This window comes from Chelonia mydas, chromosome 8 (assembly GCF_015237465.2).
Source record: "Chelonia mydas isolate rCheMyd1 chromosome 8, rCheMyd1.pri.v2, whole genome shotgun sequence".
Lineage (NCBI taxonomy): Eukaryota > Metazoa > Chordata > Testudines > Cheloniidae > Chelonia > Chelonia mydas.
In genome coordinates this window covers 23,394,851-23,418,148 of record NC_057854.1, presented here as the reverse complement: position 1 = coordinate 23,418,148, position 23,298 = coordinate 23,394,851, and the positions used below count along the sequence as shown (strand labels likewise).

Below are 23,298 nucleotides of genomic sequence, written 5' to 3'. Positions count from 1 at the left end.
ATGCCTTTCACAATAAAGGCAGTATTCTACAAATGGACCGTGCTGGGTTTGTGCTTGCAGTTCTGACAAATAGGCTATGATATGTGGGGTAAGTATATAAATGCCCTGTTTTATTGATATACTTGTTGGATATGCTGTTCAGATTCTAGTGGCCTATCCCAGTCATGGTTTATTTCTCACATAAGATTAAGTTGTCACCATGAAAGTCCATATTATGTGCTTTAAATAAATGCCTAGGTAAAGTCTTGAAGGATTGGACATGCAGAACATGATATAGAGATGAGGCTTGGGTGCACCTTAAAAGACTTGGTACAGACAAGCAACCAGTGACTCATGCATTGATATAATATATTGAACCATTTGAGCCAAACCTCTACATAGAGAATTTGAATAGCATCCCTTCCACCCCATGACTAGCCAGCATGCCGGCAAGCTTCTGCTCCATCATGGCACCTGACCTGTTCCCTCCACTAAAATGAGTACATCTTAATCTTGGGTCTCTTTAGTTTTTGCAGGTGTTCAGAACCCTTCTCAGACTGGGGGACTTGAATCTCAAGGATCGTGGGTTAATTCTACTTCGGTTTTTGGGAACACATGCCTTAAAACACAGTGAGGATTATCTAGGAGATGCTAACAAGGTGTAAGGCTTGAGCACATTTCATTTCTGGATGAGATGTCCAAGGCAAATATAGTGAATCTGTAGCGTTAGTCTTAACAGTGGTGACAGTTCTCCTCACAAATAAAATGAGAGGAAAATAAATGAGTCTTTTAAAATAATGGGTTCAGGAATGGCAGCGTTGGGCTTTACGAGTTGTATTTCATGGCAGCTTATTGCAGTAAATACATTACTGTTGTTTTTGAGCCATATGTAAAATCCCTGACTGTGACAGTATAGTCAATAGTATTTCACAACCAATGTATTTTCTACAGTAGTATTATAAAACCTTTAGGCAAAAAATTTTATTCCTTTCCAATAATAGCATGGAACACACTTTTGAAGTTAATAAGATGTTGCGTAGTTTAATCTATGTGAAAATGGCAAGGAGAAATCTGTTTAATGTGATTCTCTTCGAATAGTTTGTTGTGCATTGACATGCTTGAGGTAAACTTGAAGCCACTCTGAAATGCCCAGAAATAAATGCTATCAAATTGCACCCCAAAACTTATTGCCAATCTCTGAAGAAATAGCATGATGTTAGTTCTCCTTATATTGCAAAGAAGTTCAGATTTTTCAAAACCTTTCCTGTTGATTGAGAATTTTATCACTTTTGTTTGTAGACTGGCTTCTTATTCCATTGTCTTGTCAGGTAAAGTGTGTCTTGTAAATTTTCTCATATGTAAATCTTTCCATAGCTGTCTAAATCTCCCCACTGTATTTTCCATTGAATGCATCCGATGAAGTGAGCTGTAGCTCACGAAAGCTTATGCTCAAATAAATTTGTTAATCTCTAAGGTGCCACAAGTCCTCCTTTTCTTTTTGTGGATACAGACTAACACGGCTGCTACTCTAAAACCTAAAGAAAGTGAAATATCTTTCAGATATCTGTGGGCAGCTATTTTGTGTGTGTGTACACAAAACAAGAGATTGTAACTGAGGCACATGAAATAACCATAATGTCTGGGCTTCCTAAACCAGCATCATGTGCCTCTCATTCTGCAAAACTGTGTATTATGTGCATCCCTTTCCTTTTCCTTCCCAGAAATCCCATCAGCTTTGTAATGAATCAGTTTGTACAACTGGGCTTCTAGTTCTGATTATGCCACTCTGTGCTTTATTTCAATTCACTTTGATATAATCAGATGCTACATAAATTGCTTCCATATTGCTTCTCCTTCTCAGCTTCAATTCTTGACCTTCTGTATTTGAATAAATAACTGTCTATACACACTCTGGCTATTCACACCCTTTGCGGGGTCCTAAGAATTCCTAAGGAAGATCTGAAAAGAGTAATAAAAATGATGGGGGGCTGGGAAGGTTGAGAGCTCAATATGTGAAGTTTGGCTAGATAATTACGATAATGATATAGGTACAGTTTAATGTTTGAAGGGTATCAACACAAAGGAGGGAGAGGAATTGGGCTAGCTTGTGAACCTCTTTCTCATATTTCTGAGCACTTAGTTCCAGTGAGACTATGTGTAGTAGTAACTGCTCATCAATATAAGTAAGAGCTTCACAGTCTGGTTCATTGAAAGGTACCTGGCGGTTCAACTAGGAACAATAAACTGAAATAAGGGGAAACTTCAGGTTCCTGATTGTGAGATTTATTACGGTGTAGACTAGAACTCCACAGGGAAGAGGTGGAAACCTCATCAACTGGGGCTTCTAAAAAGACAGAAAGTTTAAGACAAGAAAGACAGAAACTGGGACAGAAAGTTTAAGACAAGTGTACTCTACAAGGACAATTGTGCATTGGCAGAGATCATCCAAACTTCTAGTTCTTTTCAGATTTCTCCCTCATGCACTTTATTAGCCATTTGTCCTCAGCAATCCAAGTCTGAGAGCTGAGAGGAGGCACTGCCAAAAGCCTTCCCTATGAAGTTCATCTGCTCTACCTCTTGATTATCCAGGGGGCTAATCAAACATGAGGAAGGCATTTCCTGCACCCATGCCTGAACATGTGCCTCTCCAGCACTTCTAGCTTCTGCCTGCTCAGAGACAGACTATGACTATACCTGGCCTTAAAGCACACTGCTAAGGCCTGCTGATTGCCTTTTAACAACAATCAAATATTTTAAATTTCTGATAACTGTGGTGAGCATTGAGAAAGCACAATTGTTTTCTTGTATTGGAATAGGAATCGACACATGCTGTAACCCTAACACTGGAGTAATGTAGCAGGCAAATCCCAAGTGACATCACAGCATCTGGAAAAATAACTCGCTGCTCTCTTTGCATCTTCCCTTCTTTTTCTTTAGGGGTGCCTCTGGTGGTACAAAAGCATCACCTTCAAGGTGGGAGATGCTCTGTTGTTCTGGTAATCATATGTTGAAAAGATCTGCTCTTTACTTTAATCAGTTATAGCACACACACCCCCACCACCAATATATGCATAATATAGAGCTATAAATAATGTGTTCACTATATTTGTGGGTTTGCAAAGATGGCATTCTCTGCTTCTTTTTAGCTTTATACCTTAGCCTTTTAAAGGAGAGAGAGAAATCCTGTGGGAACTGCTAGTATGCTTTTACTGAGAAGTAAATGTTTGAAATGAATTCCCTGTCCTTCAGAAAGTGACCCAGGTGACACACCAAAATGCAGTTAGTACACTTGGGAGATCCTGGATACCCATTGGCTGATGTAAGGTGATACTGAATTTACAGAATAATGTCTTTGTGAGATCTTCCTTCCTTTCCCCTAGTCATCTCCGAACTGAAGTGCCAGGTTAGGTTCATCTTTATTATTAATGATCTCAAAATATATTGGTTGCTTTCTGCAGCTTTGTTTTTTCCAACAATTTCATCCTTGTGACAAGGAAATCACTAACTTCTGCTTTGATTATATATCCATCAATATAATTTTTTCATTGTATAGCCGTTGTCCTTTTGCAGAGTTTGTATTATGACATTTTGACATCTCCTGTGACTCAGTTAATTGTATGTTGGCACTAGTCAGCTTCCTTCTCCATAGATATACAGCACTATTCACAACCTCAGTACAAAGGAAGCCATGATGAGAAAGTTGCTTCCTAAACTGAATCAAACTAAGTAGGGTGAGTTTATTCTTTCATTAATTTGTTTTAATGAAATAGAATGATAATAAGAAAAGAAATCAGCCTGAATGTCAAGTAAAACTTCATAGTTGTGAGATCTGTAAGGCTGTGGAATAGTCTCCCAAAAGAGGTGGTGGAAGACATTATTTTAGACATTTAAAGCTAGACTGACCAGAGAACTGGCAAACAAACTTGCGTTGGTTGGAGGAGATGCTCTGTTTTAATATATATTTTCTACTTTAAATACCTGATTCTGTGAATGAACTCTGCTTTTATTTACCTACTTTTATTTTAACTCAGTGGAGAACTAGGAGTATTAATAATTTGGGGTTCTGATAGGTTAGTCTAAGTGTATATGTTTCAGAGTAGCAGCCGTGTTAGTCTGTATTCGCAAAAAGAAAAGGCGTACTAGTGGCACCTTAGAGACTAACCAATTTATTTGAGCATAAGCTTTCGTGAGCTACAGCTCGGGATGCATCCAATGAATTTGAGCTGTAGCTCACAAAAGCTTATGCTCAAATAAATTGGTTAGTCTCTAAGGTGCCACTAGTACGCCTTTCCTCTTTCTAAGTGTATATGTAATTTTGTTGGAGTCAGATAGAATATAAAAAAAAAATCAGTAAATAACTAAGAGCCTGATTCTTTCATATTCACTTATGTTGAGCAGTATCTCACTCCATGATCAGCCACATTGAAATACGTAGGTTTTCAGAGATTCAAGTTAGCCACTCCACATTCCGCAATGGCACAAGACACCACTGGGCAATCTTAACTCTTCATTAGCTACGTTTTTAAGTATTTAATAAATAGTAACGCATAGGTATGACTTGCATTACATTACTGTAACTGCATGCCTATAAGCACTATATCAGTGTAACACATGGCATAAACTGTCACAGTATGTTATTTTTCCTCCTTATGACTCAGTCATATACATCTTTGAAAATAATTTTTAAAATATAAATATTTTGTATATGGCTCTTCCAGAGAAGAATGTGTGGCTGTTCACAGTTTTTAAAAGGAATGGGGATTTGGAAGGGGGCAGCATAGGCAGTAGCTTCGCGAATGTAGGGAAACTGAGAATTTGTCTATATTAAATGTGCATTGGTCAAATTTTAAATTGGTATAAAAACTAATTTACTTGAACTGGTGCAAAACATAATGTGGATACTCTTAATCCTCTTTAAACGAGGTTGATATCAAATTTGCTTAAGCAGATTCTTTACTGAATTAAACTAAATCAATACTAAAATAATTTAAATAAGATTAAGATTGTCCATATTGTGTGTTCTGCTAGTTTAAGTCTGCTGGTTTCAAATCACAACTAAGTTAAACCAGTGCAGCTTTGAATATAGTCAAGGCTTTATCCTTTTTCTTGTTTGTGCCATACCATTTGTTTTGTGTCTCCCTCCAGCCCCTACACATGCATTTTACTGTGGTTTGAATTGGGCATAATGGTATAGAGCCCAGTGCCGTACCTTTGAAGTCAGTTAGAGTTGTGCTATTTGTCAGCAATCCCTCGAGGTTGAAGACTATCTCTTTCAGAGATTTCATTTTTCATGGGTCCTTTGGTGACCAAGGAGTCCAATTCTTGAGCCACAGGATCGTTGGCAGACATTGCAAGTGGTGTTGGAAGACAGGGTTGGGCCGTGATTGCTGTGTGACAGTTGTCTTTCCTTTCTTTTCTGTTATTTTTCTGCAATCTGGGCAAAGCGATTTTCCTCAAAAGTCTTCACCAGTTATCCCTATCCTGGGCTGCTGTCTCCCCGTGTGTGTGGGACTCGCCCAGCGCCAGAGGACTTCTATGGGTAGGGGTGAGGAAAAGTTCTCCTGTGAAAGAAGCCTGCGCATGAGTAGTTTAGTGTGGGGGAGCTGATGCTCACCAGCAGCCACACAAATCTTGGTGGAAGAGGCACTGATATCCGGTGGCAAGGAGGTCCAAGAACTGGGGGTTTCTCCTCTGTTGCAGCCTTTGTCCACCTTCACAGCCATTGAGAGGTGATCCTGCTTCATCCACCCATTCTGTTGTTGAGGTCTTATACTGGGTTGCGTTGTGCTGGGCTGCATGTTGTCTGGTGTCTCACTTCGACCTTACTGCAATGGGTGACCCTACCAGGAGTACAGGACTCCAGACGGCATCACTCTTAGGGTCTTAAGTATATGCAAGCTTCTCCACTACATCAAGTTGGCAGCCCAAGGAGAAGGTTGTGCTAGTGGGAACAGGATCAGGGTCTTACTGTATGATTGTGTTTCAAGCTGTACTGTTACATTGTGTAAGAGCACTAGTATTTACTAATCAAGTCGCTAGATCTATCCAACCAGTAAAATGCCCATTGTTGCTTGTTGAGTTCTGCATTTGAATCAGATTTCTATGGAGATTAAAGAATGTTTTTTCTTTTGTGAATGTAAATGAATTTAAAATGACCATGCAGTTCATTCTCATCGTAGTCTTTGTGCGTGCCTTTAAGATTCAGCACCTGAGCCAATCACCTTTGTAAAAGAACATGAACAGAAAAACCATCATGCAAAAGTCTGAGGCAGTCAAAGAAAAACTACCAAACAGCTTTGGTTGTGGCAGTTTGATTAAAGAAAATGATATAGACTTGGATAAAGATAAAATGATATAGATAAAGAAATGATATAGACTTGGAAGTTAAATTGTGAACAATCAGCTTGAATCTGCCTTATTTGCATTAACTCACAGTTAGAACACACTGCTCATAAAGCATTTTTCTCATAGAGTTAGAAATGGATTTTTTCCATATTAAATATTTTTGTTGTACTAGTTAACTTCAGTACAGAAAGCACTGAGCATGAAGCTGAACAGGTAATATGCTGAATTGTATTGTTTGCTGCTTTAAAACCATCACTGGCAAGACACAAAGTGAATTTGTTACCATAATGGAATTGGTTTTCAGTCCTTGTAATGCATTTCTCTTTCAGCCGTACCTTGCTACTGTGGATGGCTTTGTCAGTGGACTCAGCTTTGTATCGTTGTCAGCGGCTGGCTGCCGAAGGTTCCGCCTGGACTCAATCGGAATCAACACCTCTGCTGTCTTCTGTCAGAAAGAGGCTGAGATACAACTTGAACAAATGGAGGATTGTGTTTCCCAACAATAAGAGACTTCAAAAAGATTGGGAGAAGGTTTCTAGGTTTTATTCTGGAAATGGGATACAGACCACGAAATACACCTTGCTCTCCTTTTTGCCTCGAAACCTCTTTGAACAGTTTCACAGGTATACACTTGCCAAAACTAAGGAAATGATTGATCAGCTTTAAGATCTGTCCCATCATAAGTGATATTTGATAAAAATGTGTAAAGTTTCTATAGGTTTTTGAATAATCCTATAAGAGAATTAAGATCTCTGATTTAGAATTACACAAAGGGCTCAAAACAGCATGCTGAAAGCAAATTATTCTCTTAGATTCTATAGGATTTTAGCGTAATTTTATAAAATTATGTTAATTTTTGCATAAGCACATTGATGTCATCAATATTAAGTTATATAGAACTTGTCCATAAAGGGTGGTCAGAGCTGAGTTGCTTGTGTGGCTCAGTCTTTCCCATCAACTACTGGTTGTAGGACTAGTGACCTTGGCATGAAGAATCCTGCCAAAGGCAGCCAGTGGGAAATGCCATTGCGATCACGATAGATGAAATTTGCCCATCCATCTTTCACTTTGAAATAAACATTCTGTAATATGGTGCCAGGTTCTGTCATCCCATGGTTTGGCCTATCTTTTTGTTTACCTTATGTCTGTAAATTCATAGAGGGCTTAGTCTGTTGCTTGTAAAAACAATCCCATACATTTCTGAATATGAGTTTTAAATACTTTGTTGCTTTTTAAAGTTGGCAATCCTTGAATGACAAATGAATGCAAATATGGGAACCTGGATGTGAGGGACGTCATGAGGTTTCTGGGTTTCTGGATTTAAACAGTGGTATAATACACAAATTAAATGAAATTCTTTTTAATGTTATGAAAATATATCTCCTATAGAATCCTCATAAGGAATGGAGACATCACAATGTAGTCAGGAAATATTCTGTCCTTTACTGGGGAAGGAAGGGAGAAGGAGGGGAAGGAGAATTGTGTGTGTTGACCTACAAACAGTGATGTGAATCAGGAAAGGACATCTTTAATTTCTGGCTATTGTCATTTGTTTTTGACCTTCTCAGGTTGGCTAATCTCTATTTCTTCTTCCTGGTTGTCCTAAACTGGTTCCCACAAGTGGAAGTTTTCCATAGGGAGATCACGATGCTACCTTTGGGTGTGGTGCTGCTAGTAATCATGGTTAAGGATGGCACTGAAGACTGCAGGAGATACAGATTTGATAAGGCGATAAACTCCTCTAAAACCAAAGCATATGATGAGTAAGTGGAATGAAACAATGACTGTTTGTTTTTACATTACATTACATTACATTTGTTTTTACTTTACATTGTATATATGTGCAATTTAACCACATTATTTTGCAATATTTTTCCCATTTGATCACAATAAGTGAAATTAATAAATTTGGAAAGGTTTTTATTTTATTTTATTTTATCCCCCTTTACAAAGGGACTTGTTCCTAATTATATTAATGGGAAAAAGCTAGGGAAATAATTTTAGCCCAGACTGATGTCAATAACCTATAGCATTTTTCTCTTAAAGTTTTCCAACCACTTTACCAATACCAAATAATTAAGGCTCAACACTCCTTCTCAGTAGGTAAAGGATCTTTAGGGATGGTGAGGATCCTTCACCCACCATTGAAATGCAGCCAGAACATTGCAGCTGCTTAACAACATGGCATAACACTGCTCATTGGCAACAGGAAGGGAAGAATATTTTATCCAACTGAAACCAGAAATTTCATAAGTTGACTGGAATGTGACCAGGACATAAGTGTTAACACTTCATCTCTGCCATCAGATCTCCAATAACCAAAGGTGGCCAGACCCTCCAAGTTTCATGTGAATGACCGCACCTCCAGAAGTATGATACCCTTTACATTTGTTCTGGGGCATTTGCCAGTACTGATTCAGAGGGAAGAGAATGGCTTCTACTACCTTCTTAATTACCAGCAATACTTCTTACAGCATCAGAAGTCTCTTGTCTAAGTGCCCTGACTAGACTCTTCTTAGCTTGCCACAACTGATGGGACTACATGACAAGGTGGTAAACTTGCATTTAAAGAGGTTGATTACATTGTGTGGTCCTTTGGTCAAGAGGTTTTTTTTCCTCTCTTAAACTTGGTTCTGTAGAGACAAAAGCAAATGGCAGATCAGGATAGTTTTAGGAGATGAAGTCCTGGCACTATTTAAGTCAATTGCAGTCTTCCATTGACTTCAGTGAGATCAGGGCTTCCCCTTTGAACTAACTTACTGGCAATAGTTTTAGCTTCTAGCAGCTTTAAAAAGAGTGTTTTAGAAAAGCCTCAAGAAAAGGACTGGGCATGACTTCAAAATTATCCACCAACTATAATAATATGCAGAAAGAAGATTTGCCTGGCACAAGTTTCAGGAGGTATAGTAACACAAATAACAGCACATTTCAGCAGTGCTTTTGTCATCAGTGACTTGCAATGGGGGAGACTTTAGGACCCAGAGTCATCCTGTCTGACAGTGGCAGAACTGGTTTCTAGGAGGATACTACCTATTCCTGTGACGTCTGTTTTCCAACAGGTGTAGCTTTCCATCAAGAGAAAGACAGCAGTCGTTTCAGGGAAACTCAAATCCTCATTCCACTGCTTTGCATTCTTCTGGATTATTTAAACCACTGTACCTTATCTTTATTATTACTTGAAACGACATTTTTAAAGGGGAGGTAAGATGTCCAGGAAATATGCTCTAGGCTGCTGTTCTATGAAGATCATAGGGGAAAAACTTTTTTTCAAGAAAGCTTGCTGCCAACATGCTGCTTCAGATTCTGGGACACAAAATGAGGAGTCAGAGAAAAGAGGAAAAGGAAAGAAAAGAAAGAAGCAAAAAGAAAATAAATGGGTGGTCGTATCCAACTTGCCCTTTGCAAGCTGCAAGTGGAAAGAGAACCCAAACAGACATTACGACTGTAATAAAATCAAGACCACCAAATACACTCTCCTATCCTTCATCCCAAAGAATATCTTTGAACAGTTTCACCGCTTTGCCAACTTATATTTTGTGGCCATTGCAGCATTGAACTTTGTGCCAGTAGTAAATGCTTTTCAACCAGCAGTTTCTGTGATCCCAATTTGTGTTATAATGGCTATTACAGCAGTTAAAGATGCCTGGGAGGACTTTCGGAGATACCAGTTGGACAAAGAGATCAATAATATGGTCTGCCTCGTTTACAGCAGGTAAATAAATCGTACACTTTTTCAATGTAAACCAAAAGTTGCTTCAATATTTTTCAGAAGCATCTTAAAAAATGAAGGAGTCTCTGGGGGAAAAAAATAACTACTGGGGAACAAGGTCTTCCACAGAGGAAACCAATGAATTTGTGTATTTGATAGCTAAAATAAAGGGGTCCCACAAAACAAACTTTACAACTAATGCCTTGTAAGGGGAAATTAAGATGATCATCCTACTAGATTGACTAAGAAAACACTAATTTCTGAAGTTCATAAAAATGTGTGACCTTATCTAAAAAGTTTCTCTCTCCCACCACCAAAATTGTCCATGATCCCAGTTTCCCGTATTGCCTGCAGAATTGCTGCTTTCTGTTTTCCTTCGAACTGTAGCAATGATAGTATTTTCACTCTTAAGAAAATGACACATTGTAACAGAGGTAATGAAAAAATATTGACATCTTTATAGGTAAGACAACGATAAAAAGTGTTTTTTGTTTTGTTTAATTTTACATTTGCTCAGACAAAGACAACCGAGAGAGAGAAATAACAAATACGCTAGGCATTAGCTGAGTGAGTCTGTGCAGGAAATCTTAATTATCTCTCTTTTGCATAAAAGAAGCATGATAAATTGCTTCTGAAAACCATTTACCAGAGATGGCTAATTCTAAGTGCTAAATGGGGAAAGCACAGACGACGTTTTCTGCTCTTTACCCTTCCTCTTGTGCCATTTTGTATTGCTCTATGTTCTTTCTGAACCTAGAAGCCTTAGTACAGCAATGAACTGTCTTTGTGTTCCTTGAAAATTCTGTGCCTGTGGTTTTCCCAAAGATCCAGTATACGTGTTTAACTTTTTTTGTGTATGAAAAATGTCTGTCAACTTACAGATAGACCTGTGAATGCTTTGCGGACGTGAACATCATGCCTCTGGCTCACTTTTTCTCCAGCCATGGGATACGTAGTCAGTCAATCATTAAAAATAGTCATTGGGCTATCCCAATATGTTGTGTTGTTTTGGTTTGCAGTGATGTCAGAGGGCTCTGAAAAGAGCCCTTTCCAGTTGTCTTTCAACAGATATTTGTGGCCTTAAAGGAGGTGTAAAGCCAGAGGGAGTGGGGTGTCTTCAGGACAATAGAGGTTCCCTTCTCCTGGAAAAAATGGTAGATAATATAACTACCATCAGACTTGTTATGTGCTGTAATTACTATGAATAACTTTAATTTTTTGGGAAGCTGACATTTCTTGTTCTTCTTGTTAGCTGCACTTTCACGGAGGAGCTTGGTGTCTCCTAGTTTTCTTTTCTTCCCTATGACTCATCTGTCATACGTTATTTTGTACCATGGGTGAAACTCTTTTTCTAGACACTAGAAGCCTTGTAAAACTGAATTATAATCTTGTTGCAGTAAAGCATTCTCTTTTAATACAGTAACTGATCTCCCATCTAAAGGTGAATGGTTAATCAGATTTACAGTATTACCTTAGGAGAAATTGAATTGGAGACTGTGTTATCTCTGTTGTTTCAGACTTCAACATAATGAATTCTGGTTCCCAGTTTTAATGGAACTATGAGGGCAGAATTCTGTTTTTTTCATCTCTGATAGAAAGATGCTTTTCTAAAAACTTGCTCGGAGATTGGTGGGGGAATCTCCCATCTTGCCTTTACTCAGATCACGGGGGCGGCTAGTGAATTTAAATAGAGCATCTTGTAACATGGCCCTTTTCATTTTGCCTTTTTTAACTGAGGTAAACTGACATGTCAAGTCAGGACTGGTAAGAGATAACCTTTCCTAGCAGCATATTTAAATAAGACTCAGCTGTGAACAGGAGAGAGGGCAGTAGTCATTGAAGAGTGTTTTAGGCTCTGTTGGCTGGCTTATGGGCTTAGTAATTGGTTATGGAGGCTTGCCACCTATAGGCTGCAGGTTCACAGAATCACAGTAATTGTTGTTTATAAACTGTATCACCAGATAAATTAAAAAGTTAATAATCTAATTGCAGATTGAACAGACCTATCTGTAGTCACCTCCATTCCCTGTGCCAGTACAGGATTCTCCCTACATATACATTTTCTGCCTAGTTCTAAATTTCATTATCAGGAAGTCATCTGTGATACTCGGCTTATATTTTCTCTGTCTTAATTGCATTCAATTTCTTCTAGCTGTACTCCTTTGTATAAGCCTGATTAATTCATTTCTTTATCCTTAGTGTTTAATTATATCCTTTAAATATTTGTGATCAAAGTCCCTTCCCCACACTCCCAGCTATGTCCTGGCAAAGATATGCTGCATTCACTCATTTCATCTTTTCTCATAGGTCAGTTCCTCCAGCCCCTCACCATTTTAGTTGCTCTTCCCTGAACTCCCTTCAGTTTGTCATCATCTTTCTGAGATAGGGGCCTAGAACTGAATGTGGTATTCCAAACTAATAATGGTATGGTTCAATCCTCTTCCACCCCCCCAATCTCCACCCCCCCCCACACACACACAAAAGAGGCAGGAGGAGATGAGCAATTAATTTCAAATAGCAAAAGTCCTAGGTAAAAGGTGGTGGTATCCTTTCACCCAGTAAGCGCAATGATCTATAATAATCCAGGAAAGCATAGTTATACACACTGCATAGAGTACATATGTGAGCCTGCTGTATACACAAAGAGCCTGAAACTGGAGTGCCGTTGTGTCACTTTCAATCCCTAGGGATTTCTGTCTAGGTTCCACAAGCATCCCCAGCTGTTTCTCTGCTGATTCACTGAATGACTGCATTATGATAAACACAGGGTAGCTGTCTATGTGACTCTCAAATTTACTTAGCATCAGCTTTAAAAGCAAGTTTCAAAATTTCTACATCTGCACTAAACATTGGACATACAACCATGATAGTAAACCCTGAAGTGCTGTAGAGCTCATTTCTTCATCAAGTCAAGTAACAGGACACTGCAGGCTACTGGAAAACTTTGCTGTAATGTGCATTTTGCTATATTTGCTGCTTTGAAGGAAAATCAGTATTTCATTTGCTTTAAACGTTACATTGTAGGGGACAAATCCTGGAGTCCTGATGTGGTTTTTACTCCGTCCTTACTCAGGCAAAATTCTCACTGACTTTTCCTTTTCCACCTATTGGTGACTATTCTTGCATTGTTGGCCATAGCAAGAACAATACCAGACAACTGGCTTTCTACACTCCAGTGAGGCCTTCTTGTTGTGGCATATACACAGATTGCCCACATGCAGGATCTCCTACCTCTCATCCCAGTCAACACATGAGCATGCCACACTGATGATGGGTTTTGCCTGGGTAAGGCATGAGGACATGAAATATAATTTAAGCATGAATCATCTTAAAATTTGAAGTTTATAAAATAAAAGCATATACATCCATTTGAAATTTTACATTAACTGCAGAAGGATAATTCTGACATCATATTTTAGTGCTCATCTCATGAAGATCCCCCATTGCAACTTAGTGTCATCAAATATTGGTGCCATGTCAGAACATCACTCCATGATTATCTCATGAATCTGTAATTCCATTTGATGTAATATCTACTCTCTCCTCCCTCTTTGTATCCTTTTTTCCCGGATACTGAGGGCATCAGGGAGGGATACTAACAAATCCTGTCTGTTTGCTTATAACTAACCACTTTGCCTGATATGCCAGTGTGGTGAGCACTCCTGTGATTGGTGCTCCACTCATATGCCCGAGAAGCACAAAAGAAATCCATAATTCTACAAGAGCTGCACACTGCTCTAAAATCTCAGGTTGAGTATTACTGATCTAGCATCTTGCATACTGAAAGGGTATACCAAAACCAAAGAGATACTAGTTAGCTAATATAGGTCCATTCTACTATTCTTTAAAAACTGTCTAGGTGAAACTTAGATTCTCTTGGAATTTTCAGACCTGTATGGCGTGGGTGGATGCATACAACGTGCCCCTGTTATGCAAGCCACATGCACTTTTGGGGCTTCTAGCAAGTTGTGAAGGTGGCTCTAGAATCATAATAAATGAGGTCTGTGTTGTATGCTGCCAAGCAACTTATTGAAACCAATGGTATCAAAGTTGTGAAGGAAAAATTAAAAATTGAATTCATACCATGGAGAGCCTGTTGACTATGTGGTAAAGGAATGTCTAACCTTCTCAGCTGACTAAACTTAAAAGAACTTCAGATTATCAACATTTACTTTGGTTAGGCCCAAGCTACAGCACTGCAAATCAAGGAGCAGTGAGTTAGCAATTCTCGTTGCCAGTCAATGCACATTACTGTAGTTATGATCCTTGGCTTCTTTAAATTAACACCTGCCATAACATTATTAATGCCATCACCTATTTGTGCACGGCTTTAATAACAACATCTTCAAGGTCTATCGCATTATTGTATCTATCAGATTTTTTGCTTCACCAAAAAAAAACCCGTGTGTGGTACTTTAGCAGACTGCAACACCAAACTAATGACTAAAGGCAAAGAGCAAATGGGAGTCTATGTTTCTGGTTTAATGAACAGCAGAATCCCTGACATCATGGCAAGGAATGCCACAGAGAAGGTGCTCAGTGGCTGAAACAATGGGTGAACAGCTTATTGAGATGCTACAAGGAGACAAGCAGCAGGCCACAGTCCGGTGCCCTCAGAATTGTGCTTGGGGGTGTCAGGAGGTGACAGAGGTGGTTTGGACTGAGCTTCCCAAAGGCTTTACAGGTCAATAGGAGCAACTGGAAGCTAATGCAGAATCTGATTAGCAATCATTAAGTAGCTGAGCTTTAAGTGACGTTGTGCTCACTCCATCTGCTGTCAGACAGTATCCTAGCAGCAGCATTCTGCTCTCGGTGCTAATACAAAAAAACCTGGCACCAAAAACATTGAGGTGTGAAATCAGAAAACTGTCAAATGAAAGCACCGTTAAGAAAATGAACCTCAAAGTTACTGGACAGTGAAGTTTGAACAACAGTCAAAAATGCTTTTTGCAAAATAAATAAATCAATTTAAGTTGATCTGGCTCATTGTTTTCAAAATGGATTCTGACCAAATCAGGTAAATCAAAAAATATATGTATATGATGATAAAGTATTCCTGACTAGTACCTGTTTTAAGTCAGTACAGACTTGGTGTTTTTAGTCCATAAGTTAAGAATATAGGCAGCTTTTAGCATTGAGAGAATAGTGCCCATGGTAGGAGGCAATAGATTATTTTATCAAGTAGAACGTAGGGTCCTTTTGTGGCATTAAGAACATTCACTCCCCAGACAGTAGGATTATTTTAACTGCATACTTTGTTAGCTTCTAGAAAATTGCATGTCATTGCAATATCAAGGGTGTTCATTGTTACCTTGCTAGCTTATCATTCAAGGCCAATCTTAAGAGTTTCCAATTACAAGGAACATACATCTCTCTTTGCAAAATAGGACTTATCTGGCTGCACAAACTGCAAATGATGTACAGAACTTTCACCTCTAGGTCACAGGTATGAATCCAGTCTAAGAATGTAGTGACTGAAAGATTGGTACAGAATTGGCCTCTGGGAAACAAGTAGGACTCTTCTTTCCAAGCAGACGTGTCAGCCTCACAAAAATCACTTATATGCGACTCTAACAGAGACCCTGGTGACAATGTTGTGAGAGTAGCCAATGAATGGAGCAGCATGGAGATCTAGCTACTTTCTTGCTGGACTGTTCTTTTGTTGAATTTTTTTTCTATCCTCTCTGTTTGCAAAGATAACCTACCAAGAATAAACAACTGCAGTAATTCTGTTTACTGACTATATAGCATCGACGAATGTAGACTTGGTTACAATTTCAATCAGAAGCTACAGATGATGCTTCTTGATATAGTTTTAAAATGTGGAATGTTATCAAATGTATATGTGATAAATGAAAATGTCTGCTTTGGTCCAAATGTGGCACAGTAAATGTTTAAAAAGGTGTACCGTTCAGCATTTTGCTGGAGGACTGGGAAAAAGGCTTTTTAAAAGGCTGCAAAAGATTCTGCGGGGGAGGAACAAAAGAGTCAAGGGTGATGCAGTCACAGGAGAAAAAAAGCAGCTGACTCTGGGACGCAAAATACACATGGTTTGGAAGTTGTGAATGATGAATAGATGAGGACTCTTCCTTTCAGGGAATTGACTAGATGACTATTTCAGAAGGACTCACAGATAAATCCTCTTGTTTGTGCCCATGGCTGACTGGCTGGCCTTTTAAGGCAAGCCAGGCTCAGCCTTGCCTGTGACCAGACAGCTATCCCACAGCTGAACGTGATGGAGTCTTAATTACGACTGTCTCCAGTTGCAGGGGACCAGAGAGAAGAGTACTTAAACACGGCTGTGAACTCATGCTAAGGAAGAGACCCAGGAGAGTGGAGGAAGAGAAGTTATGGAAGGAATGACCTGGGGAAGTCAGGTTGGAGGAGACGCACAGAAAGCAGGTCAGGTTAGTGTAGAAAGGACTCTGAAATAGGGCCTGTCAGGAACAGGGAGATCTCTAATGGAATTGGCCAGAGTCCCCAGGGAATGGAGACAGTGAGGGAAACTTCTGATTAGAAGAAGCACAGAGAAAAAGCTCTGCAGGGCTCAGGAATAGGGGCAAAAGCAGAAAACTTCTGAGTAGCCCAAGAGAGGCATAAGAATTACTAGTGTGGTTATTAACTTAAAAGTTGGACCTTTGTTACCCTGAAAGGGGACTGAACGTAAATTTGACCTGGCCAGCGGGTGGGGGTGATCAAGAGGGGGCACTAGAGGCAATGACCCTTGCAACGTCCTATTGAGGGGCACAGGGGCACCCTCAAGGTAAGGGCTTGCTATTACAGTGCTCCAGTGTGGCTAGCTTTGATTTGTCTCCACTTGGACAGATTAATGTAATTTTTTCTTCATACCCATTTGCGCCCCTTCACCTTCCTCCCTATCCCAGTCTTGGTTTGGAAATCCCAGTCTTGTTTGAATCCAAGAAATAAATTGAGAGAACATTGTTGACACAATGTAAATAATTTATTCATGTCCCCATATCCAACAATTTTCAGCCACTCTATTTTTTTATGAGCCTTTCTTCTCAGATACAGATTGAGAAAGGACCTTTGATCCATGCCCATGGATGCGTCAGTGGAAAAGAGGTCAGAGCAACAGACAGTAACCGTGGCCCAGGGCACAATGGATTGCTGTTGGCTGACTGTTGGGTGGGCCTTTGGGACAACTTGGGAGGAAGAGAAAAGCATGAGAGATGCAGGCCCATCAGCAGGAGGTGGGAGCAAGAATGACTCTGTTGAAAACCCCTAATTTTGAAAAATCCAGGCCTGGTGGTTGTTTTTTTTGTTCAACTTTTTTTGCCTACAGACTCCTGTTCTTCCTGTACCCCACCCCCTCAACTCTCTCTCTGAGCAGAGACTCCACACTGACGTCTCTCATCTTTTCTTATTTATTTAATCAGGTGCTGCTTTTCCTGATTCCAATGTCCTAACACCGCTTTCTGGAAGCAATAGCTCAGATGTTAAGTTCCCCACCTATCAGAAATCACCTCATGTTGTTTTTAAAATTGCATAATTGTTCGCTTTGTATTTGTTCATTGCCAGAACTGACTAGATTTGCAAAGACACTGTTTATTTAGCAATGGGAGCTTCAGATTGTGCTGTGCACTTAAATCCATGAATAGCAAATGGACATTGCTCCCTGTCTACATGAATCACTAAGAGGAAACTGCTTCATTTGAAAGGTCTTATGTGGTTTCAAAGCTGATAGCTGGGGTGGTGGTGGCGGTTGGGGTGGGAGGGGTTGCTTGTAAAGAGCTTCTTCCTTCCTTGTATCCATAGAGAAGGCACTACAAAGTGTTAAAACATACCTGATGCTTTGTACTGAAGAAACTTGTTAATTTCACTGCAACAACTGTATAACAGGTAGTGCTGTAAAATGTTTTTTGGGAAACATAGTCTTTTGATACAAAGCAAATACATTCATTCAATAGATCTAATTCTCTAGAGAAGGGAGGAAGAGTCTAGTGGTGAGAAAACAGACCTGGAAGCCAGGAACTCCTGAATTCTAATCCCAGCTCTGAAAATGACTCTCCTTGGGGCCTTGAGCAGATCACTTGGCATTCCTGCAGTTTACAGTTTCCCCTCTGGAAATGAGTTAAATAATACTCTGTGTCATAAAATTAAAGTTTCTAAAGCTCCTTGAAGATGAAAGGCATTATGCATTGTAAATGCTTTAATCAGGCTCTAATCCCCAGCTGTTTCTGACAGTTCACTCTCTCAACAATTTTATTATTCAGACAACTTTCCTGTAATTTTGTGTAATTCATAAACAAGTTCATTCTTTCAATAGGCTATTTTTAATTACCTGGGCTCTTTGGTCCCTTCTGGATGTCAGGTAATTGGGCTGGGCTTTTCTAAAGATCTTTGTGAGCAAGATTAATGGAAAGAAAGAGTTTGGTAGATATTGGAATTAAACAAGAGGTGGAGAGAGAGAACGACAGGACTGCATTGCAGCAGTCTCTAGCTCCGTGCCCAGGTATGTCTCGCAAAGGTTATGACACGTCATCTGCTTACTGTTGGTTGCCTCTGTCCTTTTGTTTTTATGATCTGTACAAACAGATTCTAAAGTTGTACCAGGAAGGTGTTAGATGCTGTTAGTGTTAAAGGTCACTCAGCATTTGTGTCCTGTTAATACGTGTCCCCACTTTTGTGAAGCATTTAATGCTCAGCTGCTTAAATATTTTTAAGCAGCAATTTGTCAGAGTTGCTGGGATGGAAACTTTTTATTTTTTTAATATATAAATAACATTGAACATCAGCTTAACTTAAAATAGAATTGACTTTTTAGGGTTTGGCTTTCAGCTCATTGTTGCAGAGCTCTGTAAGCAAGGAAATATTTCTTAGCAACCAGCTTCACAGGTGGGAGAGATTTCTGAGAACAGCGGTGCTAACAGAATTAACATGTAGGGCCAGATTCTGTCAGGCCCCTATGTGGATGTGCATAGGGGTGCAGAGGATGAGGGTGTAAGAACTTGCTCCCTGTGCATGATCTAGCCACAGTTGCAGGTCTCTGGCTTGCATAGGCTCAAGGACTGTTCCCTGGCTAGTGCTGCTAGTTCCATTACCCACCCCAAATGAAGTGGGGGGAAATGTGTACTCAATGCCCTATTCCCCCTCTACCCTGACTAGCCAGCTGTGAATGGGGCACATGCCACACCCTGCAAGGAAGGCAGTAGTGGGCATGATCCCCAGGTGCTCCTGGAAACACAATGCCTCCAAGAGGTCTTGCTGGGGCAGTGCACCTCTGTATACCTCCATTGCCGACTAATGCCTTACAGACACAAGCCTTTAAGAAGTGAGTCAGCTGTTTATAAAGGCAGTTTAGAGTCCTCCTGACTGCCATGATATTCTCCCCATGTGATCTCCAGGCCCTTGGCTTTACACTCAGGATACTGGCAGAGCACTGTCCATCTGTGGGTCCAGTGGATTGCTGAACTGGTATCGCACTAAATAACTTGTCCACAATCAACAACATGATGTTTCATAAATGCCCTTTACGTCACCCCATTAAATCACCTCTGTTCACCAGTGTGCTATACCAGATAAAGCATAAGAACAGAAAACTACAGTGTTGGTGGCATGAGACTTGTTCAGGGTTCAAGTGCAAACTTATGCAGTAGCTATGCAGGATGGTGAGAGCTCTTCTTTGTCATCGGGCATCTGCAAAATCTTGACTTATGGAACAGTTCTAGAGCCCTCTGATCAACTCATACTACTTTCAGTCAGAGCTCATTAAATGTGACTAGTATTTGGCTCTAGGTAATGATTAGCCAAATTTGAAATAGACTTTCCAACTCTGAAGAGATGGAGCCAGGGAAGAAATTAGTGATCACAACAGAGTTTGTCACAAGCAAGGGAAATCTGTACTGCCAAATACAAAATGGACCCCTTCACCTTGTAGTGAATGGGGAATCCCTGAGACAACTGCTGATCAGACTGTCCGTGCCTCAAAATCCTTGAAAAATAAATAGGAGTACTTGTGGCACCTTAGAGACGAACAAATTTATTAGAGCATAATTTCCTTAAGTTAAGTATCCTCACACCTTCTTGTCAACTGTCTAAATGGGCCATCTTGATTATCACTACAAAAGTTTTTTTCTCCTGCTGGTAATAGCTCATCTTAACTAATTAGCCTCTCATAGTTTGTGTGGTAACTTCCAACTTATCTGTATGTGTGTGTGTGTATATATATATAATCTCTTACTTTATGTTCCATTCTATGCATCCAAGGAAGTGAGCTGTAGCCCACGAAAGCGTATGCTCTAATAAATTTGTTCGTCTCTAAGGTGCCACAAGTACTCCTGTTCTTTTTGATGATACAGACTAACACGGCTGCTACTCTGAAAAATAAATGTTGCTCAAGAAAACAGCACTTCCTGCAGCACTGAAGTCAGAACAGCAGCTTCAGAAAGCAGTTTAAAACAGTACTGCTGCACAGGGAGTGAGGGGAGCAAAATAGGGCCCGAGCAGAGCACCCAATCCCTCTTCCCCACCCCCAAAGATCCCTTGGATCCAGAACTAAGCAAAAGAGACAAACTGAGAGACACAAGGGAACACTAGGACCTATGCTACATTCCTCATCCCCAAGCCGTGTGGCCTTTGGCTGACTCCCCCCTGCACTTTCTATCTCAATGACTACTTTCTGCCAGTGCTTTTCTGGATTCAGTTTGAGCAAGGACCCGTGGACACTGATGATGTCATTGGACTGATCCCTGCATTTTTCACTCTGAACATCCTCTCCTCTGTGCTGTTTGGCTTCTTGTAGCAAACTTTTCCCACCTCCTCTCTCCCTTTGTCTTTTCAGCTAACTAATCTCCCTCTCACACACCCCAGCAAAGCCCCACTGAAAGGATTTTAAATAACAAAACAAAATTACAGAACTGACATGACATTTGCCACCATTGCATTGTTTGCTTTGCTTATATGTTCTATCCCTTTCCCCCTCCTTTTGTCTGTCATGTCTATTTGGAGTATAAGCTCATGGGAGCATGACAGATGTCTCTTCTTCTATATTTGTGCAATGCCTAGCACAGCGGCGCCCTGTTTTCAGCTGGCCTTGAGGCACGGGTGTAATAAACATGATAAATAATCATAAAAATGACCAAAACAACTACCACATCCTCTCTAATATTTCCTTCCTATTCAACGGGATTGAGAAGGTGGTGGGTGAATTAGAAGTTTTCTGAGAAGTTGCAAGTATTTTTTTTTCTTTGAGAATAGAAAAAGAGCTTGACATCTATTCATTGAGAAGGTTTTCTGGGCATGCAGGATGGCATGAAAGAAAGCACAAAGTCAGAAATGGGTGAAGGATACAAAAAACAGCAGTGTGTGTGGTGCATAGGAGTAGAAGGGGGAAAAAGAAGAAATGAGGGAAGATTTAAGCATTAACGATTTTTGCTATAAATACTTAGCAATATTTAAACGCATTTCACACCCAGTGTATTCACTGAGAGGGGTTTGCGAAGATTCTTACAGGATAGGTTTTTAAGCAATAATGTGGAGTGGATGCAATGAGGAAATGATGCACAATTATATTGCATTCAAAAATGTTACCAGAAAATGGTATGTGTTGGCATCAAGACGTTCCTGGGTAGCAGTATTTTATGTTCTTCCTTTTTAGATACAAGTATTTAAACACCTAGTGGTAGATAATTTATATATTATCTGTCAGTACGTAAGCAGGTTTATTGGGCTGCAGAATTATTTATCTTCTGAGACAATAAATCTTCTTCGTGAAAATCAGTAGTAATTATGTGTGTTGTAGGTGGAGCAAACTTTATATTGGTTCAACATCCGGGACATGGTTTTTTTTAATATGCCCTGAGATTTTGTGTCTGCTCAGAGCTATAAGTTAATACTTGTCGCTAGTCAGATGTAGGATTCACTACTAGCCCTGATAGCTTGAGGGATATTAGACATTACAATCACGTATTTCTGATTGTTATTGCATTTTTCCCCTCCCACTTGAATTCTGACCTAATTTTGAGTAGGTCAAGAGTATTAGAGCCAGTACTTTACCCTGTCTGAACTCTTGGCATTCAGATTTTTTCCGATTATGTAAAACATTTATTTCTAGCTCTTGGGGTTCGTGAGACATGCTGGCTGTTAAAATCATGGTTGAATTGAGGACAGTGTTACAGAGAGTAAGCAACAGTTATGGGAATAGGCTGACTTTTAAAACTAGGGTGTCACAGAATCCAAGAAATATAGGGCTGGAAGGGAACTCGAGAGATCATCTAGTTAGAGGTAAGCCCTAGTAAACCTATAGAATAGAATCCTAGGAGTCCTGACTCCAAGTCTGGTGTAGATACCAATTCTTCTCTTAATTAAAATGAAATTTAAATTCTGGAAAAGCCTTGAGTGGAGTACTGGTGAGATATTTATGTAAAGATGAAAGGAACCTCAGAATGAAATATCTGGCATGGCTCCATGGCCTTTTTTTATAGCACTTTAAAAATGAATCAAGCTGCAGAAACTCTTAGGTTCATGCCTGGTAGGCTGTGTTTGTGGGTTCAAAGCCAGCGTTAGTGAATAGGAAGCGGGGCAGTTGCCCAGGGCCACATGCCACAGGGGACCATGCGCAGTGGGGCTCCGGCTTTGACTTCAGAAACGTTGCAGAAATCCAGTGAGTGATCAGGTAAGGGAGGCGGGGTGTGGCCCCACTCCTTAGTTTCTGCCCTGGGCTCCAGCGAGTCTAACGCCTGCCCAGGGTGGGTTTTTCAAAGGCACTCACCATTGACCTAACCCTACTCCCACTGTAGTCAAATGTAAAAGTCCCTTTGATTTCAATAGGAGTAGAGTTAAGCCAATGGTGAGTGCTTTTGATCTCACCCTATAGGATGCTTAATCAAGTTACAGTGTCTGGAATGCTCCAGTCATGTGCTGCTGCATTATTAGCTTAGCATTGACCATTCAGAGCTGTTAATATTCCTCTGGGCTAACTGGGGTGGTAAATGAAGCCCATATCCCAAGACAGGAGAGAACCCAGCAGAAAAGTGCATGACCATATTTTGTGTGTCAGGGTGCAGAGCTGGATAATCAGAAAGTGTGGAAGAGAATTCAGTGAGCACATCAGATCAGCTTCCATGACCACATTGAAAAGAGAGTCACCTGCACAATTAAAAGATCTGTTCCAAACTTCCTAACGAGACATAAAAAGAAAAAGAGGACTTGTGGCACCTTAGAGACTAACAAATTTATGTGAGCATAAGCTTTCGTGACCTACAGCTCACTTCATCAGATGCATTCAGTGGAAAAACATAGTTATT

The 23,298-nt window shown here is 40.0% G+C and overlaps 1 protein-coding gene across 1 annotated transcript in view; it reads left to right on the top strand.

The window, feature by feature from the left end:
• Positions 1-23,298, top strand: part of ATP10B (ATPase phospholipid transporting 10B (putative)) — a 236,500-nt gene that overhangs the window by 147,911 nt on the left and 65,291 nt on the right. Inside the window, exons 2-3 of the mRNA XM_043520957.1 lie at positions 6,654-6,947; positions 7,893-8,087. Of these exons, the coding sequence (XP_043376892.1) occupies positions 6,673-6,947; positions 7,893-8,087 (470 nt within the window). The 5' untranslated portion in view covers positions 6,654-6,672. The remainder of the gene's footprint in view (positions 1-6,653; positions 6,948-7,892; positions 8,088-23,298) is intronic.